We start from the raw sequence: 17,182 nt of genomic DNA, 5'->3' as shown, positions 1-17,182 counted from the left end.
GATCATTGATTACCGATAAATGCTGCGAGACGTAATCAGTAATGCTTCCATGTAGTATTCAAAGGGATCAGTCTCAGGTAGTCCCTCAGGCAAAAGGCTAATTCAATAACAGCTTTAACAAGCTCAGACTACTCTGTGATGAGGGGGTCCCATATGGCTACTCATTTATGCATACAACGTGATGTCAGACCCACAAACACACACACACACAAGGCGACAACACTGGTTTAAAATACAGTACCAAGTAATGATAAGACTAATTTCTTGATACCCACTACAAATACTAATACATTCAAAGTCAAACTGAAAACAGCAGGAAAATATCTCCACTAACCCCTGTCTACCATTGAGAGCTACTACTCAGAAGTCCCTCTGCTATACTGAGTTTCACTCAGAAATACATCACACATGTACACATGAATTTACATACTGTGCAAAAGTCAGAGACCACCCTTTATTCATTTAATTTCCAGTTAAAACAGCCAATAAGTACAAGTTATTCATTTCTTCAGGAGAGATTTCTGAGGAGATCAGATAGAAGATATCCTGCTTGAGTAGGGAAGGAGAAAGTCTAAAGAAAAAAAAACAGGGGTTTATAAAACTGCAGTAAAAGTAAACAGAAGATGGGACTCTTACCAGCTGTGACCAGATCTAAACATCACTGACTGTGTTTGGGGTTACTTGTCACACTGAATGTGAGTCTCCTGAAAAGAATGGAAGCTGCAATAAAGATTGGACACACTAAAGACTGAAACAAACAAACAAACAAACAAACAAACAAACAAACAAATAAATCTTTGTTTTTCTTGACAATGAAAAATTATTCATTGTTTTAAGTGGAAATTGAATAAATGAATAGTGGTCCCTGAGTTTCGCACAGCAGACAGGCAGACAGACAGACAGACAGACAGACTGACAGTCGTACAGATAGATAGATAGATAGATAGAAAGACAGACAGACAAACAGACAGACAGACAGACAGACAGACAGATAGATAGATAGATAGATAGATAGATAGAAAGACAGACAGACAGACAGATAGATAGATAGACAGACAGACAGACAGACAGACAGATCGATAGACAGGTAGATAGACAGACAGACAGACAAACAGAAAGATAGATAGACAGACAGACAGATAGATAGATAGATAGATAGATAGATAGATAGATAGATAGATAGACCAGATAGACAAACAGACAGTCATATGGACAGACAGACAGACAGACAGACAGACACACAGACAGACAGACAGACAGACAGACAGACAGACAGACAGATAGATAGATAGATAGATAGACAGAGTGACAGATAGATAGACCAGATAGACAAACAGACAGTCATACAGACAGACAGACAGACAGATGGAGAGATAGACAGATAATTTATTGATACTTTGGTAGTGATTCTCACATTCCTAACAAACACTCGCTCTTCTTTAAAACAAGGCGTCGTCTTAATCCTCCTCTCTTTTTCTCTCCACAGTTCCAAGTGCTCCTCCCCAGAACATTTCTTTGGAGGTGATCTACTCACGGGTGAGTATGAGAATGAGAGAGAGAGAGAGAGAGAGAGAGAGAGAGAGAGAGAGAATCAATCATGTTCTACTCTTCACCCTCAGGCTGGTTCTGTTAGAAGCAATAAAGTTACTAAAGCCTTTTAGATCAGTCGGCAGCGAAGGTTCAGAGGATCAGAGGAAACATGCTGCGGTGTGATCGTTTCTAACGGTAAAGAGAAGAGCGTTAGCGGCCACAGAGGTGGGCAAGCACAACAAAGTCTTTGCTTTGCCGTTCGCCGTAAAGCAACGAACATGAGGGAAGGTTTGTGTGCTCGTGAAAGTGTGTGTGTTTGTGTACAGAGACTGGATTACCACGGATTACGTTTTTAATTCTTTTGAGCACCTCCAAATCAGCCTGCGCTAAGCTCTCAGTCCACTGGAGAGTGCCACACACCGTCAGCATTTCATTACCTCCTGTGAAATTATGAAGCTAAAACTTCACCTTCAGAAACACCTAAAAGTCAGGAAAAGCTTAAGTTAGGTGACGGACGTGACCGAGTTAATTAAAGTAGCTGGAGAAGATTACGTGTGTAGTTTGTGTTGGGATTTAACGATTAGCCAGCTGAACACTTGTCGGAACTGTGACCATGACTGTCATTTAACACACAAGCTGCTCAGCTTTTGTCCTGCTGTATTAAAACAGACACGAATTGCGAATCAAGGTTGTTGGGGTTCTAACATAAAGTTTGTAGCCATATAAATGAGGTGTAATGGGTGCAATCGGCCTTGTTAATCTCCAGCGCTAGAAGTGGGCGAAAGCTCTTAAGCTATGGCCCAATTCACAATTGTTCCAAAGCCCTCCCGTTGGTTAGGCCTTCAGGTGCTGGACTAAAAGCCTTACATCCCAGATTATCTATCAGCATAATGATGAACTGACAGTAATATCTGTATTTAATCCAGAACAGCCATACAACCCTTATACGCACCAGTGTTAGCTTAGCGCTAACATACTAGCTAGCAAAAATTAGCATTGGCATAGAGGTGATTTTTCTCATTTTTGACCAAATTTTGACATTTATGGCCCGAACCGAAGACATGGATCAAATAGTCATGGTTCGTTAATGTATTTACGAAATTGACCATGACTGTCATTTAACACGCAAGCTGCTCAGCTTTTGTCCTGCTGTATTGAAACAGACACAAACTGCGAATCAAAGTTACTGGGGTTCTAAGATAAAGTTTGTAGCCATGTAAATGAGGTGCAATCGGCCTTGTTGTTAATCTCCAGCGCTAGAAGTGGACGAAAGCTCTTAAACTATGGCCCAATTCACAATTGTTCCAAAGCCCTCCCGTTGCTTAGGCCTTCAGGTGCTGGACTGAAGGCCTTACATCCCAGATTGTCTATCAGCATAATTATTAACTGACCGTGGAATTATGAACTGACCAATTTTATGTGGACAAAACAACACTTCAGACCTTCTGGATGTCCTAGACACCTCACTGGCTGTGAATACATGCTGTAGTAGTTTTGAAATGGAAAACAGTGGCGGCAGCTCTGAGTTAGGACTCTTTACTGAAAGTGTCTCTGTAAGTCTGTAAGACAAGGTAAAATATTTGTTCATGTCTGTTAGAAGCTTCAAACAAAACCTGGAATGTGTTGTACAAGCTTCAGATATCTGTATTTAATCCAGAACAGCCATACAATCCTAATGCACACCAGTTTTAGCTTAGCGCTAACATACTAGCTAGCAAAAGTTAGCATTGTCATGAGGGTGATTTTTCTCATTTTTTGACCAAATTTTGACATTTATGGCCCGAAATCGAAGACGTGGATCAAATAGTCATGGTCCGCTGCTGGTATTTAATGTATTCATGAAATTAAGGTGGTTACTGGTACGAGATTACTGGTATTTAGTTTATTTACAGGAGTATTCATCATACGCTCATCTAAAATCAGAGAAATCACTACAACGCAATGAAAAGCATGTAAGGAAGAGCGATTTATTGCAGAAGGAAGAAAACACAGCAGATGCTAAGTTGAGTGCTATTAGTTTAGAATTTTATAGCTAGCTAGCTAATAACCCCGCTAGAAAAAACAACATAGACTAGCATAGCTGGTCACCAAAACCAGCGTATTTTGTGTTTTGAATGCTGGTATGCTGGTCAACCAGCATGACCAAGCTGGGTGACCAGCTAAACCAGCACCAGACTAGAACTAGACCAGCATAAACCAGCTTAGACCAGCATGGAATTCAGAGAAAATCAAGCTGTTAGTACCAAAAAGCAGCATGAGCATCTTTACTGAAATACGGCTGAAAGAAGAATGAATGAAAACCATAAATAAACTAATAACTCCAGTGTATTCACAATTTTGCAGCTTGATATGATTGCCATACGTTGCCATAGCAGCATCTTTTATATGACTTCCTGTGACGTACAAAGCGTTAGTGTTTACACAGCATTAGATATGTGGAGTGCAAGTCGCTGTGATGTCATCATCCTCGGCTTCTTTTGTCCTTGAAATTCAAACTGTGGACACGATGATGACAACGGTGATGCTGATGGTCACAGGGAACGACTGTGATGATCTGTTTACGATGAGCCAGATGCATCGTGAGCTGTAGCATGGATTACTGTCCACTTGTGGCTGCTAGCAGGAAGTGAAGCAGCTGCTTCTTCTCCTCGCTCACGTGGCGGGGCAGCTGCACTGAGAACCATCAATTATCAGCCCCAAGACAGCAATTAGCAGCAGCTCCCTTAATCAACTGCGTGATGAGCTGTTTTCAGACAATGTGCTTGAAATTAGCACCACCGCGAGACGTTCGGAGGAAAACATGCAATCAGATAGGTTCTCGGCTGATGCCGTTCAGACGATCTGTGACTTATGACCGTGAAAGTCACAGGAGTGACTTGCAGAATGAGGTCGAGTCAGTGGAGAATGGTTACGTGTTGGTTTAGCTTCGGCTGAAATGTGTCTGAACTGAACACTGGGTCAAGAGATTGAGCAGAAAACATGGTTGGATATGTTTTTGGCAAATGCGATTCAGAAAAGTTGTGACTTCTGTCAAGTAAGGTCACAGAAATGACTGGCTAATGCTCTTCAGAAGACTTTTTGCCAATGAGGTTGTGTTGGAGTTGAACAGTTGTGTGGCTAAGAAGTGCTTGTAAATAGCAGTATTGCTTCAAAATACATTCAAGTGTTCTCTTAAAGGGAAACTGCATGTTTTCCATGTAATGGAACATTTAAGATGTAAACAATGTCATTCAGAGTGATTTGAGGCAAAATGCTCCATTCCAGAGAAGTTAGAGTCAGAGTTGTTGACAGTGGTGGTGATAGGAACCAGACATCTGAGAAGTTTAAAGCCTCTAAAAGCTAATTCACCGAAACAGATGTTACATGAAATGGTTATGAACCATGCATTAAATGTTGTTTTACAATAGTTTTGAGACGATTTTGGCCTAAAATGTATTTTGGAAGTGAAGAGTTGTGTGGCTAAGAAGTGCTTGGAAATAGCACTGTTACTTAAAAATAGGTCTTTTTTATTCATAAAACTTGAGACACGACAATGAACATCACAGAAATGACTGCAGATTGAGTGAGTCAGAAGCGAACTGCTGTGTGAAGGTTTAAAATATGCCTGAAATTAGCACTAGCACAGCTGGACAACCTAATAATATGAGTTCTCAGCTAGTGCCATTCCACTGACTTATGGCAGTGAAAGTGACAGGAATGACTTGCAGACTGAGGCCGTGCTGCAGGTGAATGGCTGCGTGTAGGTGTAGCTCAGGCTAAATGAATAGGAGCGAATTCAGGTTCGGCTAAGACGTTGGCTGAGGGAATCGGGCCTGGGGGGTGGGAAAGCGTACTGAAGTAACACGTTACACCATTGCTCTCTTCAATTCATGCCAAAAGGATAAACACTCTTGACCCTCTCGACTGTCCTCCACTTTCTCCTCTCCTGCCCTGATGGAAAGTGAAGATAGAGGGAGTAAGGTCATCTGTGGCACTCAATAACTTCTATCACATTTCCTCCCTGCTCTTAAAGAGGATATCAGTGCCTGCTGGTCACACTGTTTCTGGACAATTACCCGTGGACGTGGTTCCCTCTCTCCTTTTTTCTCCTGCAACAGAGCACAACACTGTCTAGTCCTTATGTCATGCAAAAACTGATGTGTTGGAAAGTGACCGCATCTTAAATGAAGCTTACTCAGCCGTATGCGAATGTTTGGGCACCCCTAGTCAAATGTTTTGTTGTATTCGTTTTCCCAATATAGTACATTTAGCAACTAAATAAAAATTGTGCATTTGCGTTTGAATGGGTGTGTTTAAACTTTGAGATAATAGCACATGCTAAATTTTTGTTTAGTTTAAAATTATCTGTCAGTGCCCTGATGAGGCCACTTGTAAGTAAGAGTGTCTAGAATTAAGTTATAAAATCTCCTAATACAAAAAGAAATACTACACCCACTATATACTACTGTATGTGGATATCTGACTATCACACCATATGAGCATATCGGATCTCCCATTCCAAAACTTTGCACACTTCAATGGATCTAAGAGGCCAAGCCCAAGTATACACCAAGTGCTTCAGCACTGTTGTTGCTCCAAGATGCTTCCATGTCACAATAATAGCACTTACAGTTGTCTAGGGCAGACCTAGCAGGGCAGAAATTTTATGAGCTGACTTAGTGGCAACAGTATTATGCTACGATTGTGCCCTGTTTAAAGTCACTGGGCTCTTCAGTATGACTTATTGTGCTGCCAGTGTTTGTGGAGATTGGTATGTGTTTGTTTTTACACACCTGTTAGTAATGGGTGTGGCTGAAACACCTGAACTCAATAATTAGGAGGGCTGTCCACATACTTTTGAACATGTAATGTACATTGCCCACACTTAAGATACTTTCACTTGCCCAAGTATCTGTTAACGCAGTGTCATTTGACAGCTCAACATGCTTGGAGGAGAACGCTACAGGAGCCGAAAACGGCTCTTTAAAGAATCATCCATTGAAATGTTCTTTAGGGAACCAAAATGATGTTCTTCCATGGCATCACTCCAGAGAACCCTTTTCTGGCAGCTTTATTTTTTAAGAGTTGTGGAAATTCCTTCAGCTTAGCGCTCCTGCAGCGTTAGATTAGAACCGTATTGGGCTGCGTTCTAAACCTCCCTGCCCTGTCTCTCTCTCTCCAGTGAGCGAGGGTCCCTACGCGGGGAAGAGCACAAAGGCAGCAGGCATTCAGGCCGCGCTGAAAGCGCTCCGTCTGAGGCAGCCGATAAAGCGTTGTTTATGTGAGAAAATGGGTTTCCATTGTCTGGGGATGAATTTGCATGAGTGATGAATCCCGCCTCTCTCAGCATGCTGAACAATGCCTAACGGCTACATCCAGATTCTCCGGTAGTGGACTGATGTCTGTTTGTGGCTTAAAGCAAATGTTCAAATTTAAATTTAAATGTTCTCTTAAAGGGAAACTGCACTTAATTTATTCCATGTAATTGAATATTTAAGACGTAAACAATGTCATTCAGAGTGGTTTGATGCAAAATGCTCCATTCCGGAGATGCTAGAGTCGGAGTTGTTCACAGTGGTGGTGATAGGAACCAGACGTCTGAGAAGCTTAAAGCCTTTAAAAGCTAACTCACAGAAATAGATGTTACGTGAAATGGTTATGTTACAATGTATGAGACGTTGTTTTACAATAGTTTTGAGAAGATATTGGCCTAAAATGTATTTTATAAAAGCGAATCATGGTGTAGAGGTACATGCAGGGCATTATGAGGCCAAATAGTCCCCATAGAAAAACTGTTTTTTCCAGATTTACTCTATTTTATCAGAATCAGCATTACATATAAAAAACTCAGAAGACACTTATAGGTTCACTGGTTGTTTTCGATGGTAAATAACATGACTTTCTTTGATTTTTGATATATGTATCTTAACAAATATTCATATAATGATACAATTATGAGACCATATTATCATTCTACTGTGTTTTCCAGGCCTTAAAATGATACTTTGGCCTAAAATTGAATTTATCCAATTCATCACTTACCCTAAATGTAGTCAATCAGCCAACACATGTTTGGTGTCTGAAGTTTGCTTCTTGAGTTTTGCACTGGATCTTAGAGGCTAATGTAGCGAGCATGTACTAAAAGCTTATGATTAGCAATTATCATTAGTGCTAACTGAACTGATCGTCATACATTAAAACTGTGCCTTAAACTGTGTCGAGTTGTTAAATAATCTCAAATAGTCTTGCTTATGTGGTTTCTAACACTGTATGGCATACTGTTATCTATACAAATGGACAAAAGGACATTAGCATAGCTAGAAATCATACTAGCAGCCATTCTGTAGACTGTTTATGTTGTATTGCTCATTTTTTTGACGTGCAGTGCTGTAATCTTAGGAAATGTAGAGATTTAGGTGGTAGAAGAAAAGGCAAGTGAAAAAAAGAATATTAGTGAACCTTATAACCACCAGGCCAGAGGCCTTTTTTCCCCAGGTGCAGCAGATCCATTCTGTGGCCCGACAATCGAACCATGCATCATGCTTAGGGAGGGCACGTTTTAGAAAGAAAACATTTTCATTTGTCACTGGAAAATGAAACTGTCTATTTGTGTATCATTTTCTACCTAGGGGAGAGGTTATTAATAGATGGAATCAGATGGATTGCCCCTATAAAAGAGCAGAAGAGGCAGGCACGGCCGCGCAGGAGAATGTAGGCCACTACATCTGTGTTGACACAAATGGCCCTAACCATAATCTCTCAGAACCTTCATGCCGGTCGGCGCGAATTATAATAGCTGGTAGAACTCCTGCGCATGTAAAGAGTGGTGTTATTTCTGTGGTGGGTATCATCTGCTGATGTTCTGTACCACGCTATGAGGGTACCAGATGGTTGGAATCAGTATGCAGTGTAACTTACGTACACATTTTACTCGTGAGATTTCATCAAATATTACCAATTATGCAAATATTAATAATTTAGATTGAACATTTTTGAATTCGAGAGCTAAAGATATTTTCTTTACTTCTTAAATGGCCAGGGCCCACCAGCAGGCCCAAAGGTTTATTACACGCCTCTATAACCTAAGAATAGCTCAGCCAGTTTGCATTGAAGTCCCTGTAGTTGCTGAATAATAAGCCTTAGTATAAAATAAACCTGAGATTTTAAGGGGTTAATCATTTTTTTTATATAAAAAATAAATAATTTCAACAAGAAGGAGTTAAATAAAAAATAATGTACCGAAAATATTTGTTCTCAGTATTGTTTTGGGTATATATCGCAGTTGTTGGAACAAAACCTCGTCCAAATCATCTTCAAAATGCTAATTTTACAGGAGAGGGAAAAAACCTACTTTACTTTTATTGTAAGTCAATGGAACCAGACTTTTGTCCAAGTAATTTTGGGCCATTTCTTTTGGTCCATTCATCATGGAATTTACATACAATGTAAAGGCAAACAGGTATTTTCAAATGATATAAAAAAGCTGAAAAATCTGATATATGAGGTTTTGTATATAAATATATAATTATGTGTGTGAACCACCTAAATGGACCTTAGCAACCACCCGGGATAACATGTCACTGACCTAGTAACACCCACCCCAGGAACCACCTGGGATACCATAGTGATGGCCTACCAATCACTTGGGATATCATAGCAACGGTATACAGACTGCATTTCCCATGGGTCTGTGCACAGTTTTCTAAAGACGTGATGGAAAAATGTGGATTTAAACCAAACAACCTCTCTCTGTTTAATCCATAGCTGTTTAAAAAACGAATGATTTAAAAAAAACACATTTTGGGTCAAATTTCCTAACCAAAATCAACCACGACACACTGTGAAAGGGCAAAGTCTGGATGTATCGAGAGTGAATAAGTGGAAGGAACAGTTTATTCCACTCCATCCACTGAAGGGGACACGTTCCCCCACCCCTCCTTTAACACCCACACCTGTGACTGCAGATTCAGACCATCATTGAGAGTTTCAGCGCCCTGTTAACAGAGTAACTGCCAGCGTGAAGATCAATCTCAGGCCAAGATGGAGCCGAGAGGAGGTTTTTTGTTGCTCTTTATGGATGCTGTGCGTTTACATAATGTTTCATGGATGAAAAAGTTGAAATCGAAGCTGCTGTGCAGTATTGATACAGAGTGGGAGTGCAGTGGAGCTGAGAGACAGAAATAAACGAGAGAGAGAGAACAAAGAGGGCAGGTTAAAAGCAATACAGCATACAGTACTGTCTGTGTTTTGAAGGACAAACATCAGATGCGAAGAAACTTTTGGAAGCGTGTGGGCGGCAGATCACCGCTGCAACAGGTGGACGCTAAATATCTCGCCAGCCTACTCACTCCAAAACCACGGAGCATGTAAAATCGCACGAATAGTGAAAGATTCAGATCAAGAAAATGATGAAGAAAGGCTGACAAAGCCCACCGCACTGCACCTGACTGTAACTCTCACTGCAAGAGATATTAGTGCACATTTGAACAAACCTCTAATTGCATCATTTTCTTGCTTTTCATATGTAGAAATAGTTCCCAGATTGTGATAAGAACATTGTCACCTTTAACCTAAGATGTTTAGAGTAATTATAGTCATTTTTCTGCACTGCTTACAGTTGTATGCAAATTGTTGTGTTTGATTTTTTGAAGTGTAAATAAGTAAACACGTCCACTGCAGGGAAGAAACTAAAATATGGTGTATTTTTGCCAATTTTAGTGCACAATTTCTATATCGCTGCTGTTGAAACAAAACCTCATATTTCCAAAATGCTAACTTTACAGGAGAAGGAAAAACATGCTGTACTTTTAATGTAAGTCAATGGAACCAGACGTTTTTCCAGGTAATTTTGGGGCACTCCTTTTAGTCCATTCATCAAGAAAATCCCAAACAATGTAAAGGGCAGTAGGCGTTTTCAATGTATGTCAAAACCTGAAAATTGACAAAAAAATGGAGATACAAGGATTTGTTCCGAGAGCAGTGATATATTTGTGAATGTGCTAAAAATCTTTGCACAGATCATATTGTTTATCAGATTTGAGCGATGAGGCTTGTAATGTGAATGTAGCCTTAGAGCTAGGCCTCCAGTTTGGGAAACAAATGTGAAAACTTGGCTAAATATGAGACAAAAAGCCCACCTCTACCATTATACTGACTTCAGCTAGCACCCCTATGGGATTCTAGTAGTATTTTGGCAGCTAACTATAATTTACATCAACCTTTTTGACTGTTCTTGGTTCAACGTGGACATCTGAAGCTTGTAAAACACAGTCCATGCTTTAATTGAAGCTTGTAATAGATGTTAACATTTAAGTTTAGCTTGTTCAAGTTTTACAGTGACTTGGTAAAGCGTCCTGACATAGAGCTGCTGCTGTTTTCTATTTATGACAACTGGTTGGACTCTGGATATTATTCACGTCTTCCAGAAGGACTAGAGGGACATTTTTTCTCACAAAATTGGTCCCAACCTTTAAAAAAATAATTATATTGGGAGTTAATCTGACACATTAGGCCTTCAGTTCAGCTTCTGAAGTCTTAGCCAATGGGAAAGCTCACTTGGCTGTATCTACTGAGATACTAATGAGAAAAAAAATCCTAATTGGACAATTGTCAATGAGGCAGATCATGATTTTTACAACTTTTTTTCTAAACGATGAAATAGAAGTACTGCAATACTTGCCGAGTTTAAATACAGCAAGCGTGGTGATTATTAATAAACAAAAAAGATTACAGATATGTATTTTTGTTTCACAGAAATCATTCAGCCTTCACTGATTTGATGCTTCTGGTATGATGTGAAAGTGTATTAAAAATACATTGAAAATAAAATATAAAAAATAAAAAAGAATAAACTGCTGTGACCAGAGGAAGTATTTACATAGTAGTGTTATGTCTGTATACACTATATAAGCTTTATAAGAAATATAAGATTTATAGTAATATATCTTAAATTATTTATTATGAAATTGTTGTAAGAATATTATAAGATCACTTATTTCTAGATTTTGCCTTTTTTTCTAAAAAATAAAGAAGATAATTTTGCTTATTTAAAGAAATTATGCAGATAGTTTTGCTTATTTGAAGAAATAGTGCAAATAATTTTGGTTACTTCAAGAAAAAATGCAGATGCTGTTTTTATTATGAGAAGTAATGCAGATAATTTCACTTATTTCAAAAAGTAATGGCCAAAACAAGCAAACTGCTGGTTTAATAAGAGCTTCCGTAGACAGAATAGCTTAAAATAAATATGAACATTTAGAAATAAGTTGAATATTCTTATAATGTTCTCACATCAATCTCAAAGTGAGAAATATTAGATACTCAATACTTTAAGATGAGCTCTCTCAGTCAGACACAAGCACAGACTCCTTAGCTTGGAGTGTGAGCAGGTACTGATAGAGTTGATGTCCAGAGAGACTGAGCTGAGGTCATTTTCTGTCCAGCACCAAACAAGCTTTGCAGTCTAAGCAACAGGCCTGCAGGGATGAACACACGTACACAGTTGGCTGACTGCAGTGTCAAATTTGGTTGTCAATAGCGATTGCAGGGACAAGGCGGTCTCAGGTGGCTTTAAGCTTTAATGCTAACTGCCCTTCACTCTGCCGATGAAGAACAGTGCTGAAAGTTGTCATGGCTTAAAGGTTTAAAGCGAAAACTCACTCAGAGTTTATCTTCAAACTCTTTAAAATACACCCTCAGAGAGAAAAGTGTTATATCTCATCTTTATAACAGTCATTGTCCAGTGATAGTAACTTTATGTATTAATTATAATCATAGCTGTTTAAAAAAACATATATAGTTCTGACTATATTATAGTTCTGACTCCAAGTCTACGGAAAATGCAGATTCTTAGCCATACTCCATTTTTGCATGTATGTGGAGAGGAGAAATGTTATTAAGAATTGAATTTGATAAAATAGTATTGTTACAATGTAATTACTATGTAATAAATATATAATTACTAAGCCACATTCGAATAGGATTGAAAAATGACAGTAATAACCCTAAACTTCTAAGGATTAACTCATTACCTCTATTTTGTATGTCTCAACACTGTCATAAATATACTCTCTTACTGCCTTTAGTTGCAGAATTGGATCATAACATCCCAAACGTTATGAGCACATTAGCCGGGTCTTACCCTGGATGCTGCCTAATCAAATTTTAATGTTTTTTATTAGGCCATATACAAAGGTTTTGTCGTTTTCCTGTAACAGCAGCAGTCTGTTACTGAAACTTTTATGTTCAGTTAAGCTTTTTGTGCATATTCAGATTTTAGGCTCTTTGTCATGTACACGTCATGCTGAATATGATTATTATATTGTGATATACCAGTTTATCAGAAACACCTCCCATACAGGTGCACTTAAAACTGTAGCTCTTCTGTACAGTTTATCAACCCCCATCTACTGAAAAGGGACCACTGTGGGACCACTGAAGCCCTACCTCAGTTTGCAGTTGGCTTTGTGACCAAATAAGGACAAACACCATTCATTTTTCCCATAGAGAAACAAAAGCTTAGACTCACTCTTGGTGGGGCCAAGATTATCTTTGAGTGGGATGGTTTTAATGCTATTTGGTTGGGTTTTGGATGCATAACCACACACATGCATAACTACACATGGACTTCAGGCTTAGCATTTCATAATGCACTTCCTTGAGTTCCATAAGACGTTGAGTGAAATGGTATCAGGGAGGGTCTCTCAGATCGCTGAGTGTTTTCTCTTGATGGTAGGTGGGGGTGGGATCATAAGGAAAAATCATTTATATTTATTATTATGATGTAATTAAAACTCAGAGGAAGTTTTAGAGTTAAGATTACACTCTCAGAAAAAGGTACTAAACTGTCTCTGGGGCAGTTCCCCTCTTGTCACTGGGGTGGAACCCTCAAGGGTACATCTTAGTACCTTTAGTCAGAGAACATAACTGAACCATAATGATATTCTCTAAGCTGTACTGACTCCACACACCCCGTCTCATCTCCAGGCTTTTATTTTACTGTTCTGTATTTACATTGTTTGTACCTTGATGACAGAAAAAATTACCTGCACTGAACCTTTATTTCTAACAATGTACGACAAACAAGAATATTGTCTTTTAACCCCTTTTCACAGCAGTCAAATGCAATTTCCACTTGTATTGGAAGTCAGTGTTTATGGAAGTGCTTTCATTCTGTTTAAACACTATTTTGTATTTAGTTGTGCATTAAGAAAGCTGCAGTTGTGTCCATTTTATCTCAGCATGGTTGTCTATATGGAGAAATGTGAATAGCATCCCTCCTCCATTCGGCCCTCATTGCTCGCTAGCAGCCCAACACATCATTTCATGCGCAGAGAGACAGCAATGTCCTGTATTATAAAAATAAAATAAAATAAAGTTGTAAATGTAAATACTTCAGTAGCCACAAAACCTGTTAATTAACAGTAAAAGTATGTTTTCTCAATGATGGTAAAAGTCTGTAAAATGACAGTCATTTCATTTCTTACAAAAACTGCCTTTTAGTGTAATTCAACACTTTAACTAGTTTGACTCATTATTCTGACATACAGTGTTTTACCAAAATAAGAGTTAAAAAGTAGAGGTAAAATAAAATATATGTATTGTTTTTAACCTGAATTTAAACTTAAAAAAATGGACATTGACTATTAAATTTGACAGAAATCTGACAGTTAAAAAACTTTTTTTAATATGGTATTTAATCTGATAACAAAGTTACAGGGATACAATATTGTCTGTACAGTATTGATTATATTAATTAAAAATATCACTGCAGAAAGAGGCTACATGATATATGATCAATCATGTTTATCATGACCACCAACAAGGCAAAAAGTTCAGTTTTCCGGTCAACCTTGGAAATGGCTTTATGCGACTGTAGCATTCCAAAAACTTCCCAAAAGTCCTTCTGCGCTCCCTTTGATCTGTTCAGGTGTGGATTAAGCTGTAGACGTCTCAGATTGTGCTGTGAAACCAAATTTTATGCATCGCTTTTGTTCCGTGGCGTCTGTAGATTCGGGTGTGGGTGAATGTTTTTTCTTTTTTTTCCCTTTTTTGTCGGTGGATGATGAATGAACTCAAAGAGTGTTTTGACAGCAGTCAACACTGTTTAGCTGGTACTGACACTATCGGAGGCAACTGCTTGACTAACAGAGCACTCGATGAAATGGAAGGGAAAAAAAAAAAACAAAAGAGAAAAAAACAAAAATAACACCTGAAAAAAACGGCCATCTGTAGACGTCCGCTTTAAACGCTGTGAACACTCAAGCGGAAAGAACTTGTTAAAGCCGTGCTCCGAAATTCTGAAAAGTAATTTCTCAGGCCTAGCCACTGCTTTCTCACCCCCTTTCTCACTCTCTCTATCTCTCTCTTTTCCCTGCACCTGCTGGCGGAGAACGGGACCACGTTGTTCCAAGCCGATTTGCCCTGTTCTACACAGGATAATTAGCAAGACGACAGGGCCAAAATGACACTCACAGTTTCCACTTTAATGGCTCCCGCTCCTCTGACACTCTCTCTGGCACACACACATACATGCGCGTCACTTCGACCTGCTGTAATCAATTAAGAATGCGGACCCAAACCCGAAGAACAGGTGCCAGCAAATGTTAATGGATTCATCCTCATCAACGGCGCCAGCGCGATATGCTAACAGAATGAGCAACACCTACTTTAGCTAATGAATGTGCTAGCCACCGCAGTGGACGCCTACTGAGACAAATGTTTCGGCCCTGTGAAAGTTTCAGAGAAGCCCACCTGTTCCCTAAAGAGTGTACACCGATCAGGCATAACACTGTTTCTACGCTCATTGTCCATTTTATCAGCTCCACTTACTATATAGGTGCACTTTGTAGTTCTACAGTTACAGACTGTAGTCCATCTGTTTCTCTGCATACTTTGTTAGCCCCCTTTTACCCTGTTCTTCAGTGGTCAGGACCCCCATGAGAATAGTCCACCAACCAAAAATATCCAGTCAACAGCGTCCTGTGGGCAGCGTCCTGTGACCACTGATGAAGGACTAGAGGATGACCAACACAAACTGTGCTGCAGCAGATGAGCTATCGTCTCTGACTTTACATCTACAAGGTGGACAGACAAGGTAGGAGTGTCTAAGAGAGTGGACAGTGAGTGGACACAGTGTTTAAAAACTCCAGCAGCACTGCTGTGTCTGATCCACTCAGACCAGCGCAACACACACTAACACACCACCACCACGTCAGTGTTACTGCAGTGCTGAGAATGACCCACCACCCAAATAGCACCTGCTCTGTGAGGGTCCATGGGGGTCCTGACCACTGAAGAACAGGGTAAAAGGGGCTAACAAAGTATGCAGACTACAGTCTGTAACTGTAGAACTACAAAGTGCACCTATATAGTAAGTGGAGCTGATAAAATGGACAATGAGCGTAGAAACAAGGAGGTGGTCATAATGTTGTGCCTGATCTCTCAAAATGCTAATTAAGTATAATACTGATGTCGGAAGAAACCGTCATTTTTCAGTTTTTGACATAATTTGAAAATACCTGTTGTCCTTTACATTGTTTGTACATTTCATGAAGATTGGACCAAAAGAAATGTTTTAAAATGACTTGGTAAAAATTCTGGTTCCATTGACTTACATTAAAAGTAAAGTATGCTTTTTTCCTTCTCCTGTAAAGTTACCATTTTGGAGATATGAGGTTTTCTTCCGACAACAGCGATAAGTTATTCTTTATTCAGTGGAACAGAAACATATTTCCTAGGAAATTACACAGAAGCTCTCTTTACCCTCAGTACAGCTTCTGTTTTGTAAAGTTCAAACAGTTTTGAGCCACTGCAGAGTCTCAGAGCCATGTCTGTACCCTGAAGTATGGTATATTTAATACTGGAATGCTGTGCTAACCTATTGAGTAAGACTTACTTTAGCTAGGATAATGAATGTGCTAGCTGCTCCAGTTGATGGCTTATTAAGAAAGGTGTTGTTGGCCAGTGAAGGGGTTTATTTACACCTGGTCCCTAAGGAGTGGTGTACTCATTCAGGATTAGCTGCCATGCTAACAGAATGACCAACACCTACTTTAGATAATGAGTATATCTAGCAACTGCAGTGATGGCTTACTGAGAAAGATGTTTTGGGCTACTGAAGGGTCATTTAGATGTACTTGTGTACCCTTATTCATGGCATATTCACCAGTATATTCGACAGAACGAGAGGCATCTACTTCGGCTAGGCTAATGAACGGGCGAGCCACTGAAGCTGACAGCTTATTGAGAGAAATGTTGTGGTCCAGTGAAGGATCTTAGAGAAGCACACCTGTACTCTAAGGAGCGCTATATTCAGTCAAAATTGAGTGGACATGGGTTGCTAGCCAAGCCTCAGTGGAATACGTTAACACCGCCGAAGCTCGAAGGAAGCGAAGGATGAGAGACATCGAGAAGGTGCGACTAAACCAGGATGTACTTGACGTGTTTGGCAACAGCGCGGCATGAATTTTAATTGGTTTATTTGCATGTTAACAGGCTCCCTCACCCACCTCCCCCCTCCTCCACAGATGGCAAGGCCACCACCCCCTCTATGCTAGGCAGCTGGCATTAATGCCAACCCGATACTGAGCCAATGCGACAGTTGCTAAACATATGATGGCATTCCTGTGCAGGCGAGCCAGTCCAGGCAGAGTTTAGCCATCACATCCTGCTT

The 17,182-nt window shown here is 39.7% G+C and overlaps 1 protein-coding gene across 1 annotated transcript in view; it reads left to right on the top strand.

The window, feature by feature from the left end:
- dcc (DCC netrin 1 receptor) overlaps nucleotides 1-17,182 on the top strand; it is a 400,188-nt gene that overhangs the window by 283,144 nt on the left and 99,862 nt on the right. Inside the window, exon 12 of the mRNA XM_036580725.1 lies at nucleotides 1,487-1,536. Within this exon, the coding sequence (XP_036436618.1) occupies nucleotides 1,487-1,536 (50 nt within the window). The remainder of the gene's footprint in view (nucleotides 1-1,486; nucleotides 1,537-17,182) is intronic.

Source organism: Colossoma macropomum, unplaced genomic scaffold, assembly GCF_904425465.1.
Source record: "Colossoma macropomum unplaced genomic scaffold, Colossoma_macropomum, whole genome shotgun sequence".
NCBI classification, from domain to species: domain Eukaryota; kingdom Metazoa; phylum Chordata; class Actinopteri; order Characiformes; family Serrasalmidae; genus Colossoma; species Colossoma macropomum.
Note: the sequence above shows the minus strand (reverse complement) of the source record. Positions and strands in the feature narration are given on the sequence as shown.